Raw genomic sequence first — 13,724 nt, 5'->3', positions numbered from 1 at the left:
CATGTCCACAGGCGATAAATGCGCCAGCTGTCACAAGAAGTGGTAGATGGTGCTCCGGTTGAACGGTTGATCGTGTTATTGTTCTCTCCTTGGCTTGCCATCTACCAAAAAATTCGATGGCAACTTGCGCTGCAATAGACCCAAAGCCAAAGCCAAGGTAGACAAGTCCAGCTCCACCAGCATTGAAGTCATATATGCTCTGGAAGACTTCGGTGAAGGTGGAGAACATGAGATACATATCGCTGTAGGCGATCGCACCAAAAAGCGAGACAACCACCGTAGCCGGGCTGTGGATGAGCATTCTCCACGGTCGTCCAAGTGACTGCAGCAAAGCTCGCCTTCTTTGTGTGCTGATAGCAATGCCGTCTGAGGATACTGGAGCCTCAATCGTGTGAGCCCGCCTTGCTTTCAATTCCAACAACCGCGGTGCATATGTCTCCGGAAGCAGTGCAAAACACATAAACAGCCAGATGCTGCCCTTGATGATCGTTAGCAGCGGACAGTGTGATGACTCGATGGACTTGCAGATATTGCAACTAAGCCATATGTCCATCTCCAACCTATGGTCAGAGTAATGTATCCACCAATGATCGGGCCTGCTATTGGAGCCTCGCCTGTAGTGTTAGCACTCCACGAGAATAGGCGACACTATTGGACCTACCAGAACAGGGCCAATGTTCCACACATTCATCGCCCTTCCTCGATCCTCGGGGTCAATCAGATCCGCCACATATGCACCACCCAACGAGATGGTGCTGATACCCAAAGTCAGACGGCAGACTAGGAGGAGTGTGACGTTGTGGCTCAAAGCGCCAACGACTGCTGCCAGTGTAAAGAGGAAATTGGTGATGTGCATAATGGATGATCTTCCATAGCACTCTGAAAGTGGTGATAAGATCAGAGGTCCCGCGGCCAGTCCAAGCACATAGATCGAGACCATCAATTGAGAAACAACGTCACTCTTACTTCCAAGATCAACCATGGCTTGTGGAACCGCAGGAGCAAACATCGTGCTCGACATAGCTCTGGCGAAGTTCTCAATCAGTGAAAATGAATGTCAACAGCTTCCAGATCTATGCTTACTGGCAGAATGTGATTGCCGAGTTCATCACAATGAGACCCCATCTCTTGCGTGGCGACCAGTTTCGTGGATTTGCTGGGTCTGTCGAACCAATCCAATCGACCTTCCTTTTCTCGTCAGAGGTTGATGCACAATTCGGATGTGCTGATGCCTCGAGCGGCACAGATGTCACTCCATGGCTAGTTTCTTGGGCATTTGATCGATTGCTGCGCCACTCTCCTGTAGTTTTGGCGACGTTGGGTGCAAAGGAGTCTCCGCGTACACCAGGCTTCATCGACATGACAAATATCTCTAACAGTAAGAGTGGATGATAACTGTAGAGTATAGGCAGGATAGCAAGTATTGGAAGACGTGGCACGCAAGTCGAGGAATTGTTTTCGAGAGTTTGTATCGAGAGCAGTGAAGAGGAAGGTTTGAGCTCTGGACGAGGATTGCAGCTTTTGTGCTCCCTGTCCTGTGCTTGCTCTGCACTTGTCACGCTAATGAACCAAGGAAGGCTGACAGAAGGTGGTCAACAATGATCACAGAATGCGTCAAAGTACTGCAACTTTCCATGAAAGCTCCGAAGGAAGCAACGTGTCACTCCAGTTAGCTATGCGCCACGTAATTGAAAGCATGGGTAATTGTCATGCTGCAATCGATAAAAATATGTCGTCTTCAATTCAATCATAGAATACTAGCGCGCGAACTTCAATGCTCTCGCGCGGGTCTCCTTCGCTCAATTCTCCTAGATCCACGGAACAATGCGGAACCGCCAGACGAGGCGCTGCAAGCGAGTCATAGCCTACAAATATGGCAACCTCATCTTCCGTCTGGTCTGGGATCCAGTACCATTTGTGCGCTGGATTATGCAGCACCTGATATATCTCACTTGCCATCTTGGGAAACACTTCATCCGTGATCATCAGATCGGTCTCTTGATTCACACTGCTGGCATCGCAGTATGCCAATGGATAATCTCGTAGGGGCCCTTTCAGTGGTTTCCAGATGCTGAATACTGGCGTCAGCATTGAGTCTCTGCCGCAGATACGGAGTGCCCACTTTACAGCTTGAAAATGTCGCTTCTTGAGAACTTCAACATTTTCTGTCCCAAAATAGTTCGCCAATCGCTCGTTGATTTCCGCTTCAGTGTAGTCTGTCCAGTCGGCATCGTTAGCCGCAGAAGAATACAAGTGCGGGACATTTCTCACCAATGTGTGCCGATAATGCAGGTTGCGGCACCTTATCCTGTGTTGGAGGATGATAGGGGAATGCCGGATTCCTTCTCCTAATCATGTAGTCAAAGATATGAATTTCTTTCGCACCCAATGTATCTCGTATGCACTTGTAGACCGAGGGCAGGAACACTTCTTCAATTTTGAAGTTGTCGTAGAAGTCTTCTCGCGCCATACAGCCTCCCAGAGAAGCCATCCTCAAGCCGCTCCCCTCCCAATTCAATGAGGCTTCTCGAAGGCTACGAAGCTCGATTCCTGGATAGAACTCAATATCGAAGTTGCTCCAAGGGATGTCCTCATCCACTGGATAAGTCAGAATATATGGCTTCTCTCCGTCCAATCTCTTCCCGTCACTCCGTGCATATCTGATCGTTACCGAAATTGTGTTGTCCATTGCAAGAAAGTATGGTCGGTCACAAAGCGTAGGACTGCGTGTCCGCTCCTTCCAATCCGCTTGAAGCCTCGAGACGCCTAAGTATCGATCACAGACAACGAGTACACGCTAAACTGACATGTCCCATTCGATTGCCACGCTCTCCCATCATCCCACCTTGGATCGGCTGGGAACTCTGTGTCACATAATCCCTAGCTAGGCGCGAGGTGAATTTCATGCAAACATTGCAGTACGACCAACAATGCGCACTTCCATGGGCACATGGGTGTCAGCATCGCTGCAGGAGCAAGAATGAGCCATTTCATGGGCTGATCGAAGCTGCCGGATTTCCTAACTTGGCAAATCTCTGTCTTGCCAGCCACGACCTAATCTCTCATGAAGCACTTGACATGCAAAGAGCTGAGTCCCTATCACGAGGGTAGCACATACTTTGGCCGTCACCAACAATTCGATCCCGGAATGAATAGTCCAACAAACTGCAGGGAAGCTGTTTTCAGTCTGCAGTACGTGGCTCTCACCTGAATGTATCCTTACTTTGGGTGACTAGCAAATAGCACAGAGCAGGAACCTATTCGAAATATCTGAATGCAGCTACAAAATCGAATAATTGAATGGTGAGAAAGGACCTTTCGATGTGATCTCAATTGCTGTGTTTGATGCTGCAAGGTGAATCCACACGACTTTGTGGCAGATATTCACGACTCCATACAGTGGCGGAAAGAGACAATACCATGTAGGTTTAAACAGGGCACACAGTGAACATAGTTGGTGCTCGAACCATGCTCCCATGTTGCGTGAGCAAGTTGACAGCGCACAACTCACAAACAGCCCTTGAGAGCATGATCTCTTGACTGATCATCACATCCTTTGACAAGGCCATGATCATCGCATTACTGTCGAATCGATCACGCCATGTGAACCTTGAGCGCATGTCTACCGGAGCAATGGAAGCTCCATTCCAAGCACAAAGGAATCCGCCTATATAACCACAGCTGATATCCCTCTGTTCATCTTCATCACACACCATCGAGAATCACACAAACCGAAACGAAATGCCAGCCCAGACCGAACAAAACACCGACGCTGCCAAGGCTCAGCCATGGAAAGCCGTCTTCCCACAACGCGCCAGCGACCAAGAGCTTGATATCTCCGCCAACCCAGATCAGATCAATCTTCAAAGGTCCTATGGTACTCACGCACCAAATTCCAAGGGCAAGCTCATTCAGGTCAAAGTACCAGGTGAGTGCAGGCTAGATTGTCGAAGACTCATCACTTTTGAAACCGCTTCCCCGGTGCTAATGATGGACGAACAGAGAAGTAGCTGCACCGGTCATGCTACGCAGAAGAGCCCGGAGATCTTATCTCTGACATTCTGAATCGAGGTGTAGGTGCAAGAGATCAGATTCTGCTGCTGCCTTACTCCTTCACCAAGGTTTCAACACGCGATAACTAACACATGGCTCTTGGTGGTAGTCGGACGAAGGAACGGGAATACAAGTCACTCACTTGACAATATAAGCTCAATGTTAAAACGAAAGACAAGCCGCTGCTGTCTTTGATGATGTCTTCACCATTCCTATTCTTCTAGCATCCACCCCACGTCAACCGCGATAGAATCATTCGCGCATGGCCGTACTACAGATAGGCGTGTACCATGACCGTGATTTCTGTTCTCGGTCACCTGTATATTCCACTCCAATTAAAAAAGATCATGCTCCATCACTTCACCTTTACCATCTCGGCTTCGTTCTCATTAGAACTCTTGCAGCTAGCGAAAAGGAGTAAATGAATCTCTTCCTTCTCACGGCCTTCGAATTTGAACAAGACGACACAAAGCATTCAGCTCTCTCCCAGAAATCAGACACTTTCCGCAAAATTCTTCAACATGCAAAGGAGCTCAACAAATTCCTTTTCCAAGCCACAGCCCCTGAACAATAATTCCGCCGTGTGCGTGACACCTTTGCGAACTTTTCCTTGACATCGCACACCAGCGCGTTCCAATTTCTTCCAGTACTCTCTTCCTTCATCTCTCAACGGGTCAAGCTCAGCGACCGTGATGAAATGTGCTGGCAGCCCTCGCATCGCATCCTCTGTCGCCCAATACGGCCAAGCCAGGCTGTCCATCGCTGTGGCAGCTCCTTCTTCTCCGTTGTACAAAGCCGCATAGATTGCAGACGCCGCGCAGCTGACGTCGTAGCCATCGCATTCAACCAGTGACGGGAGGTTGAGAAGCTTCCAGGCAGTAGATTGGTGATACGCGCCGCTAATGTAAGGATCAATGACGAAGACGCCATCCACGATTGGAACAATGCTTCTGTCATAGGTCTTTTGTTGCTTATTTAGCCATAACGCTGTGGCGAGTGCCAGGTTTGCGCCTCCGCTGTCGCCGTGGAGGATAATTTTGCTTATTCCGAGTGCAGATGCGTTCTTATACACCCAATCCGTTGCTGAAACGCAGTCTTCCAAGCCAGCAGGGAAATAATTGGGTATCCCTTCAGTGTTTGGCAGGTCTTCCCTGCGGAGCACGTTGCGGAAGTCGACAAGAATAGCAATGAGGCCTAGCTCCGCAATCGATTGAGCGTATGATGTGTGTAGCTTGTTTTTCGTATTCAACATGACCATTCCTCCGCCATGGAAATAGATCACACCGGGGAGATATTGGTTGTCCATTTGTTGCTGGCGATATATGGTCAGTCTGATATCGTTGTCATGACAGCCGAAAATCGAGACATCGGTGCAGGAAACTCGAGGCATCTGTCGATTCTGGTCTACTTCAAATCGCATTTTCGCGATCATGGCTTCAAACTCGCGCTCACTGTGACGTGCAAAAGCCACCTTGTCTTTTATTGTTGCATCCGGAGTCAAGGTCGTGGAGAGGAAGGCATTATGCTGCATGCCATGAGCGATCAGCGCTTTCAAAAGCCCCTTATTGACTCTGGGGTCTGTATTCAAGGACATCTGCGGGTTACCGATGCGGCCTGCCGATGCCATTGCTGAATGTATCATGACTTTAACGAGCGTCACCGATGAGAGCGAGACGTGAGCTTCACCTCAACGCAGCCCATCGTCGAAATCAATGCCCTGCCCATGGCACATGGTCCCGAGCTCAGCAGCACGGGTGGACGACAGTCACGTCCTGCCGACATGCTGTCAATTCGACGCATACTCTCGAACAAAGAAGTTGTAAACTTGCTCAAATGCCCTGTAGAACCATTCAGCAAAACAGATCCTGGCCGTTGGTAACCCCGGACGAGAGCAATGTCGCCACCTCAGATTTCACCACTCCTTGTGACAGCTCCCAGTAAAGTTTGGCGCCCATGCAGTTGTTTACTCATTGTCCGGGGTAGAAGAGAGCCTCGATCATGCAAGGTACCCTGTTGAGCAGTTTGCAAAGGCTTTCGTGATTCCACGTGGTTTCCATGCAAGGTTACGATGCATCACCCCACTGCTATATTTCTTGACCAACGAAATGATGAGAGGAGCAAAGGTGAGCAGTGGACATCGACCTTGAAGCGATTGGCGCGTCAGCTGTTCGTTGGAACAACTTCTTCTTCGCGGTCTTCACAACGATGAAGATTATCATCGTCGGAGCTGGGGTGTCAGGACTGGCCACTTACCTGCAATTGACCCAGCAACTTCCAAGAATCCTGAAAGCAGAGATAATCATTTACGAGTCTCGGTTGGATGCAAATTATGCCTCGTCTGCACCGATGGATGCCGATGATATTCTCTCGGATTCGACTGCAGTAGTAGGTAATAGTATCATATTGCCGCCGACAAGCATTCGTCTACTGCGAAGGATCAGTCCCGATCTGTACAGCAGATTCAAATCACGAGGCTTCGAGAACCACGCATTCACCATTGCCTCCGCACGAGGGCACACTATTGCTCGCATTTCGACCCATGATGGGATCTCTCCTAGGGAGTGGCCCATTTCTTGCCCGCGATGGGTCTTGTGGGAATGTCTTCGAGATACCGTCGGCAAAGGGCGGATAACTTTGGGCAAAGTCATTCGCGTCGACATAAACGGTGAACGACCGGCTGTGCATCTTCAAGACGGGCGCAGCGAGACGGCCGACCTGGTCGTGGGCGCGGATGGGGTGCATAGCGTCGTCAAACGAGCACTATTTGGCACAGCAGATGCCTTCGCCCCGCAATTCGAGTAGGTACAGGAACTCTTTATGGCAAGATCGATGAAGTAACATATTTCAGGGGCTACCGTGGTGTAGGCTCCTTTCTAAACATGCCGGAAATGCCCGAGGCTATCACGAAGCACCGCAGCGTCGTTGTAACGTTCGGTCCCACGGGCTCATTCGGCTACGCTGCAGCAGCGCCTCTGTCGCAGCAGACATTGGGCTGGTGGTCGAATTGGCCGACGGAGTGTCCTCCCAGAAGCAACCAAGTGGATGCATTGGAAGTGCAGAAACAGCTGCAGATGAGGCATGGAACCTGGAAGGACCCGATCATTCAAAAGTGCATCGCTACCTCTTCAACAGATCGAGTATATCCGCTGTGGACCACTCCCACTCTTCCCCACTGGGGTGAAAGGGGATGTGTGCTGCTAGGCGACGCCGCCCACTCATTGCAGGCCACCAGCGGCCAAGGCGCCGCCCAGGCAATTGAAGATAGCGTAACCTTTTCGCTGCTGTTGTGTAAACTAATCGAGCGAGCCAGCATCAAACACGACAGAACATATGCGGTCGAACAAAGTGTTGATGCTGCTATCCGAGGCCTGTATGAGCTCAGGCACGAGCGGGTGGCGAGGATCAAAATACGCGCCCGCAATCTGTATTTCGGTGGTCGTCAGGCCAGGAACCTATATTGGGAAGTCATCTACTACTGTTTTCTCTTGCTCGTCACACGCTGGCCACTTCTGGGTAAGGACTTGACAGCACATACGAGTCAAGCTCCGTAGCTAATGAGAGACGCGAGCAGGTCGTTGGATCATTGGCAACGCTTTTACCGAAACACAAGAGTGGGATGCTGATGCGGAGGTATACGCCTATCTGGAGAGGTAGAAGGTCAGCTAACGGGCCTTTGGTAGGGCAGCCCATCCTCCATTGGAGGTCGTCTGTTCGGCCCGTCAAGCGTAGCTCGCTTTGTGGTTTCTGATAATCCAGAAAGCCAAAAATGTCTTTCTAGATAGTTTAAATCGGAAGCCGACAACACCAGTTCGGCAACTTCTTAACATCTGTGCTCCTGCGAAAAGATCTTGGTGAAATGCCAGGTAATATGCCACCATCAGTCATCGACCGAAGTGGAACAACCTCAGGCCTAGCTCTCGAGCGCCCTTTCGCCATGGGCACTTCAAACGTTGCTAAGAAAAGCGTTTTTCCTCTCGGAGTTGTTGCAGGTGAGTCAGGACGGTGTGTTTCCACCAGCGTCTCGGAAGGCCCATCAGAACGATCTTGATACGAACTAAAAGGGTCGCATTCCTACTCCTTGATCGGGTTTTCGGGTTTAGCTCAGCTTCCGAGAAAGGTGAAGTGCGCCAATCATAAATCTTGGCGGCATTTGTCCCTTAAGGTACTCGTATTAGTTCTTGTTTCATGCGAGGTTAGCGTTGAGCACTCGGCGCAACTTTGAGGCATGCTTTGTAATGCCCTGCCAATGCAATGCTGTTCTTGGACCATAGGATTTCCTGGGAGCAAGGTTTCTTGGCGAAGAAATCGGTTCACAACACTTCCAAATTCGGCCACGGCGCTCCCGCTTTGGCATACGGCAACATCAGTCTGTCCGGATGTTTGGTGATGACACGGCAAGGCGTCTATATGCGTCCCGCATCCATCGTGAAGCACCAGAGTATCGAAATGTAGCCGTGTTCTGGATACATGGGACCACAGAGAATTGAATGAGTTAAAAGAGCGCTGGCCCATCTTCCCAAAGCGATGAAGCAGCTCGGTCCGCCCATACAGATTTTTCAGCACGAATAACAATCGCAACAAGCAATCAAGGAACCATGTCCAACAAGCTCATTCTCGCTGTTGTGGGTGCCACTGGCACTCAGGGCGGCTCAGTCATCGACACTGTCTTGTCCAGGCCAGAGTTGAGCACCAAGTACTCTCTTCGCGGCATCACACGCAATCCAGCAAGCGACAAGGCCAAAGCTCTGTCCACAAAAGGGGTCGAGGTCGTCAAGGCCGATCTGGACGATGTGGAGAGTCTCAAAGCCGCTTTCTCTGGCGCGTGGGGAGTCTTCGGTGTCACCGACTTCTGGTCCCTGGGTTCGAAGGCACGCGAGATCCAGCAAGGCAAGAATATTTTCAACGCTTCTCAAGCTGCAAATGCCGAACATCTGGTCTGGAGCTCCCTGCCAAACGTCACCAAGCTTAGCGAAGGCCGACGGCACCTTGTCGCCCAGTTTGACGGCAAGGCGGAAGTGGAGGATTTCATCGAGTCGAACAAAGGCAGCATGATCGCGAGCTACTTCATGCCAGCCATGTTCACCGACAACATGAAGCAGACCGTCAACGACCACGGTCAAGCTCCACATAGAGATGCAATGCATGATTGTCGTGTATCCGGTGTTGTATTTTTTTGCCCTTCAGCACGTGTGACCTGGTACGGACATCATTTTCTGAAATCTGATGAATTGTGCGTGCCAATCGGATGGTCGTCGTGATGCTCGTAGTCGTGATGCTCGTGATCGTGATGGACATCAGACTGACTGGCCACAAGGAGCGCCAAGTCGTCCCGGCCCTTTTGTGATCAACAGTTCATTGACTCCATCTGCCTTTCCAATGTCGCCTGTTTGCCAGAATCCAATTCCATCTTCCCGACATTTCAGCTCACTCATCGGACCCATGCGCAATAGGGAGCAGCTTTGAGCAGATGAAAAGCTTATTGACGCCTCGAGGTTCAAAGTACACAATTCCTTTGTTACACAGCATTGCCATCCTGTTCAGCCGCAGCTCGATGCGTCGGCGTGCGTTTCGTCATGGCATCTCGCGAGAGCTCAGCCTCGCTGCTCACTAGTTAACTGTCATTCCCTCTTTAGCGCAGTTTTCTCGTGGACGGAGTGTAAAAGCTCACCGCGGCGCAACATGGATCCACTGTCCATCACAGCTGGCATCATCGCCATCCTTGGAGCAGCGACGACGACGACTTCGACGATCAGCAAGCTACGAGCAGCGGGCAAAGCGCCCGAGCTGTTCGACGAGCTGTCAAATGAAGTCGAGGCCCTGCGCAGTGTGCTGATCATCATTCGAGCATGCCTCCGCAGAGTACAGCATTCCGAGATTGAGCAGGAAGTGCACGCACGACATGCTAGGCGGGCTCTTGCGAAACACCCAGAATGTTGCCCTAGAGATGCAATTGGTGCTCGAGTACCAGCTCCGGACCGGCGAAGGCCGCACCAAGGATGGTCGCACCAAGGTGACGAACGCTGTCGCTGTTCACACAGTGTCATATTTCGCTGGCTTCCAACACTGACTGGAATCAACCTCGTTTAGGTAAATCGACGAGACTGGATGAAGTACGGACCCGAAGTCGAACGAACCAAACAGAAGATCCGTGACGCTCGGGATAACCTACACACGGGACTGACCGCAGTCAATGTGATTCAAGGGTAACATCATTACGTGCCGGACTGACTACATATGTTAATGAAGCACAGTGAAATGACGAGACAGCTTGTCGTGCAGATCCAAGGAATTCACATCTCTCAGCGGGCCCACTTCCCTACTGCACTCTCGCCGAGCCAGCAGCAGACGCTTGCGAATCACGATGCTTCCGACCAATTCAGTCAGATGGTGCACTATTCGAGGCCAGGGACGACAAATCAAACTCCTCTTCCAACTCACACCACACAGCTCGCCCGGCAAACCCGAACCGCTTCTACGAGCGCAATTCCAATCCCGGAAAACCAGGATCAGAGCTCGATTCTTGTCCCCAGCAACGACTTGGATTTAAATTTCCCCTATGCACAATCGTCTCCCCTGGACACAATGACCATCACGGCCACCATTGCTCGCAGGCGGTGTCACGTATCCTGCGACTGCGCATGCCATGTACGGACCGCAGGTTGCACACCGGGATGGCTGAAAGGAGTGATAGGCCAGCTCATGTTCAACTACACGCAAGCCATCTACACTCGTCCTTGCACCAAGGATAGTTGTTTGAGAGCTTCACACAAGTCATCCTTCTCGTATCACTTTCCATCATGGCTGGCCTGGAAGACACTTGAGTTCCAACACTATTCTTCTGGCCTTGCGAGCTATGGCTCTACTTGGAGTCTACGAGTGAATGTCGATATAACACATCGTGATCTCGGCTCCCAGTTCCTCGCAGCCATCGGCAATACGAACACTGAGGCCATACGAGAATCAATTACATCAGGGTTAATACATTCGCGAATGCTGTTCCGGGGCGTACCACTACTTCTTGTAAGTGCATCCTGCCGAGTAACCACGACTAGTAATGTAGATCTAGTGACAGGGACTTCCATAAAGCAAGCACGTAAGAACTGACGATCATAAATAGTATGCTTACGATTTCATAAGTCGCGAGGGCTACACTTATAGTCATCAAAGGACTTACGTCCCGCCGGATCCTTTGTGCAATCTACTCCGAAGGGCGGGCTTTGCAGTCACATTGGATGGGCATGCAGAGCCGCGAATTTACGGGGAGTTTGTTGTGCAACATCTTAAAGGCTTGGGTGTTGGTGCCGACGACTTGGCCGACTACCTGCAATTCACCGCGATACATTGTGCCACTGTGCTTCCAGAAGGAGGAGATGCATCCGCATCGGACATTATAGACAATAATGTGCGAGACATAGACACACCGGATGCAATGGGAAGAACACCGCTCCATTGGGCATGCGCCACAGGGTCACTGGACTTCGTACAAGCTCTGTTGGAAGTCAACGCTCTGCCAAACTCGAGGGACTGGGCGGGTATGAGGCCACTGCATCATGCCTGTGAAGGACTGGCGGAAGTCGATTCGCGTACAAGAGTCGCAGTTTCCGAGACTCTGCTGGCGTATGGTGCTGATGTCAATGCTGTAGATGAGGACGGTCAAACGCCACTGCACCAAGCACGTGACGCAGAGACTTCTCAACATCTTCTGGACCATGATGCTTGCGTTGACGCACTTGATAAATTTGGCCACACTCCACTCTTCTATGCCCGAGATGCCGCGCAAGTTGACGTTCTAATAAAGCACGGTGCCCACCTCGATCATATCACTAACAACGGCGACGCAGCTATACACTTGTGCTCATTACTTGGACGCGGGGGAGCTGTGGCAGCACTGGCGCGACATGGAGCAAATTTATACGCTACCACTAATAGAGGCAAGACTCCCTTCCACTGTGCGATTCTTGTCAACTCAGACCAGACTCTGCTGGCTCTTCGCGAAGCAAATGAACGAGACCCTGTAAGTGCAACACTGCTCAATGAAAACGACTGCTCCTCAAAAAGCTCACGGCAAGATGAAGCGGCGAGACTATCCGATCTACAACAATTTAGGCGAGAATTACCTACACATAGCAGCATATCATGCTGACGCCAGAACAATGGCGGAATTATTACTCTTCGACCTTACAGGACATCACCCAGATGCGCGCGAGAGTTATGGCTTGACTGCGGAAGACGTGTTTCGTATGTATGATGGAGAAACCTGCTGGGAGAGACCTGGCTTTTCGGCTAGAAATGAAAGGCGCAAAGTGTGGGAAGCGCTGGTGAAAAAAGCACGAGAGCAAAACAAGGATTGGAGAATAGAAGAATTGGACGGTGATGACGACCACTTTTACGACGATGCCATAGAAGAAACGTACCCCATGCCGGGAAGTTTCGACACGGCCTGGTCAAAATAGATAGCCGTAGCATCAAGCACAGACGGAAGCTAACCCTTTATGATTGACCTGGATAGATCAGCAACGTAGCAAAGACGGAAAAAAATCCCCTCTCCCGTTGCGGAACAGCGACGCTGTTAATATCCTTGTGAAAGTTTTCTCCGTTCAGCACCCAGCTTCTACGGGTTTGTACCCACCTGGCCTGAACCATCATGCTCAAGCTGCTGCTCTAGGAAGGCCGACCATGTTAAGACACTCCTTGCATCACCTCCTTTGGAAGTCTTGCTATCTCGTCTGAGATAAGCCCAGGTCCCATAACAGTAGCATTCCATACATCAAGCCCACGGTCCAACACCCAATCCTGAATCCGGTGCCAGTCAACACAAAGGTGTGGATAACCGTGCAGCTGCCTCAGCAGATTCGGTTCGTCGCCCACTGGTTCATGCCATCGCCATCCCAACAACGTCAGATCGCCTTGACACATGATTGCCTGGCGAATGCTACAGACAGTAAGCGATGGTTTGGATATAGAGCTGGACTACGCAATGCAACTTACGCTTCGAGGTAGTGCTCATGATGATCGCTGATACTGCCATCGGCCATTCGCTTGGCTGACTCCAAAGGAAAGGGGTATTGTTTGGCGTCCATGGTTCTCGAACAGTCTACGGGGGTGGGCGTGAGCCTTGTAGCGACTCTTTCTCTGCAGACAAGCACTGGTTACAGACTTCCTGTCAGTGTCCCATCTCTATGCGTGTTACCCTCACGAATCATCCCGAGCGTACAGAAGAATGGATATACAGGCCAACGAGTCGACTAGCGACACAGCAAATGGATTTGTGTGCCTGGGCATCAGCTGTCACCGTGACAAATTCATTTTACATCTCCCAGTAATGTTCGAAAAGAGCTCATACATCTGCGTCGTCGACTGTCCCCCAACACCGCACTTGAAGCTCATAGCCGCACAGCAGAGTATGCTCAACTTCTTTCGCAAAACTTGCTAGTTGCCTCCCAGCATGCCATTTTCAAATGGGGTGTCAGCATTCTGTGCTTCCCAGCAGATATGATGTTGCAGACAGCGGGCTACAAGGCCAAACTCAGAAGAGCATTTCCTATTCCACGTATCGAGCAAAGAGTGCTAGGCCCTTCTGTTCCACCTAATAGTTGTCAACCGCCAACACATCACCACGCAAATTCAAACAGATGAACGGAAAAGATCGAACATAGTAATGATTCCAGACC

At 50.7% G+C, this 13,724-nt stretch overlaps 7 protein-coding genes across 7 annotated transcripts; 4 read left to right on the top strand and 3 right to left on the bottom strand.

Annotated features, from left to right (window-relative positions):
- Window positions 1-622: 622 nt before the first annotated feature.
- RHO25_012250 (uncharacterized protein) lies at window positions 623-1,361 on the bottom strand (the record flags this gene model as incomplete). Its single annotated transcript, XM_023603649.2, has 2 exons — window positions 623-1,025; window positions 1,084-1,361. The coding sequence occupies 2 exons, from the start codon at window positions 1,359-1,361 to the stop codon at window positions 623-625; spliced, it is 681 nt and encodes a 226-aa protein (XP_023454572.2).
- Window positions 1,362-1,743: 382 nt separating this feature from the next.
- Window positions 1,744-2,689, bottom strand: RHO25_012249 (uncharacterized protein; the record flags this gene model as incomplete). The annotated part of the gene is made up of 2 exons (XM_065603504.1): window positions 1,744-2,216; window positions 2,272-2,689. 2 exons carry the CDS (start codon window positions 2,687-2,689, stop codon window positions 1,744-1,746), a joined length of 891 nt encoding a protein of 296 aa, XP_065459576.1.
- Window positions 2,690-3,741: 1,052 nt separating this feature from the next.
- Window positions 3,742-4,010, top strand: RHO25_012248 (uncharacterized protein; the record flags this gene model as incomplete). The annotated part of the gene is made up of 2 exons (XM_023603648.2): window positions 3,742-3,928; window positions 4,003-4,010. 2 exons carry the CDS (start codon window positions 3,742-3,744, stop codon window positions 4,008-4,010), a joined length of 195 nt encoding a protein of 64 aa, XP_023454573.1.
- A 536-nt stretch (window positions 4,011-4,546) lies between these two features.
- RHO25_012247 (uncharacterized protein) lies at window positions 4,547-5,680 on the bottom strand (the record flags this gene model as incomplete). The annotated part of the gene is made up of 1 exon (XM_023603647.1): window positions 4,547-5,680. The coding sequence occupies one exon, from the start codon at window positions 5,678-5,680 to the stop codon at window positions 4,547-4,549; it is 1,134 nt and encodes a 377-aa protein (XP_023454574.1).
- A 578-nt stretch (window positions 5,681-6,258) lies between these two features.
- On the top strand, window positions 6,259-7,707 carry RHO25_012246 (uncharacterized protein; the record flags this gene model as incomplete). The annotated part of the gene is made up of 3 exons (XM_023603646.1): window positions 6,259-6,851; window positions 6,902-7,566; window positions 7,625-7,707. The coding sequence occupies 3 exons, from the start codon at window positions 6,259-6,261 to the stop codon at window positions 7,705-7,707; spliced, it is 1,341 nt and encodes a 446-aa protein (XP_023454575.1).
- A 941-nt stretch (window positions 7,708-8,648) lies between these two features.
- Window positions 8,649-9,311, top strand: RHO25_012245 (uncharacterized protein; the record flags this gene model as incomplete). The annotated part of the gene is made up of 1 exon (XM_023603645.1): window positions 8,649-9,311. The coding sequence occupies one exon, from the start codon at window positions 8,649-8,651 to the stop codon at window positions 9,309-9,311; it is 663 nt and encodes a 220-aa protein (XP_023454576.1).
- A 641-nt stretch (window positions 9,312-9,952) lies between these two features.
- RHO25_012244 (uncharacterized protein) lies at window positions 9,953-12,506 on the top strand (the record flags this gene model as incomplete). The annotated part of the gene is made up of 5 exons (XM_023603644.2): window positions 9,953-10,063; window positions 10,141-10,256; window positions 10,305-11,073; window positions 11,171-12,067; window positions 12,129-12,506. The coding sequence occupies 5 exons, from the start codon at window positions 9,953-9,955 to the stop codon at window positions 12,504-12,506; spliced, it is 2,271 nt and encodes a 756-aa protein (XP_023454577.1).
- Between the last annotated feature and the right edge of the window lie 1,218 nt (window positions 12,507-13,724).

Source organism: Cercospora beticola, chromosome 8 (genome assembly GCF_033473495.1).
Source record: "Cercospora beticola chromosome 8, complete sequence".
Classification (NCBI taxonomy): Eukaryota; Fungi; Ascomycota; class Dothideomycetes; order Mycosphaerellales; family Mycosphaerellaceae; genus Cercospora; species Cercospora beticola.
This window is presented reverse-complemented; position numbering and strand designations above follow the sequence as displayed.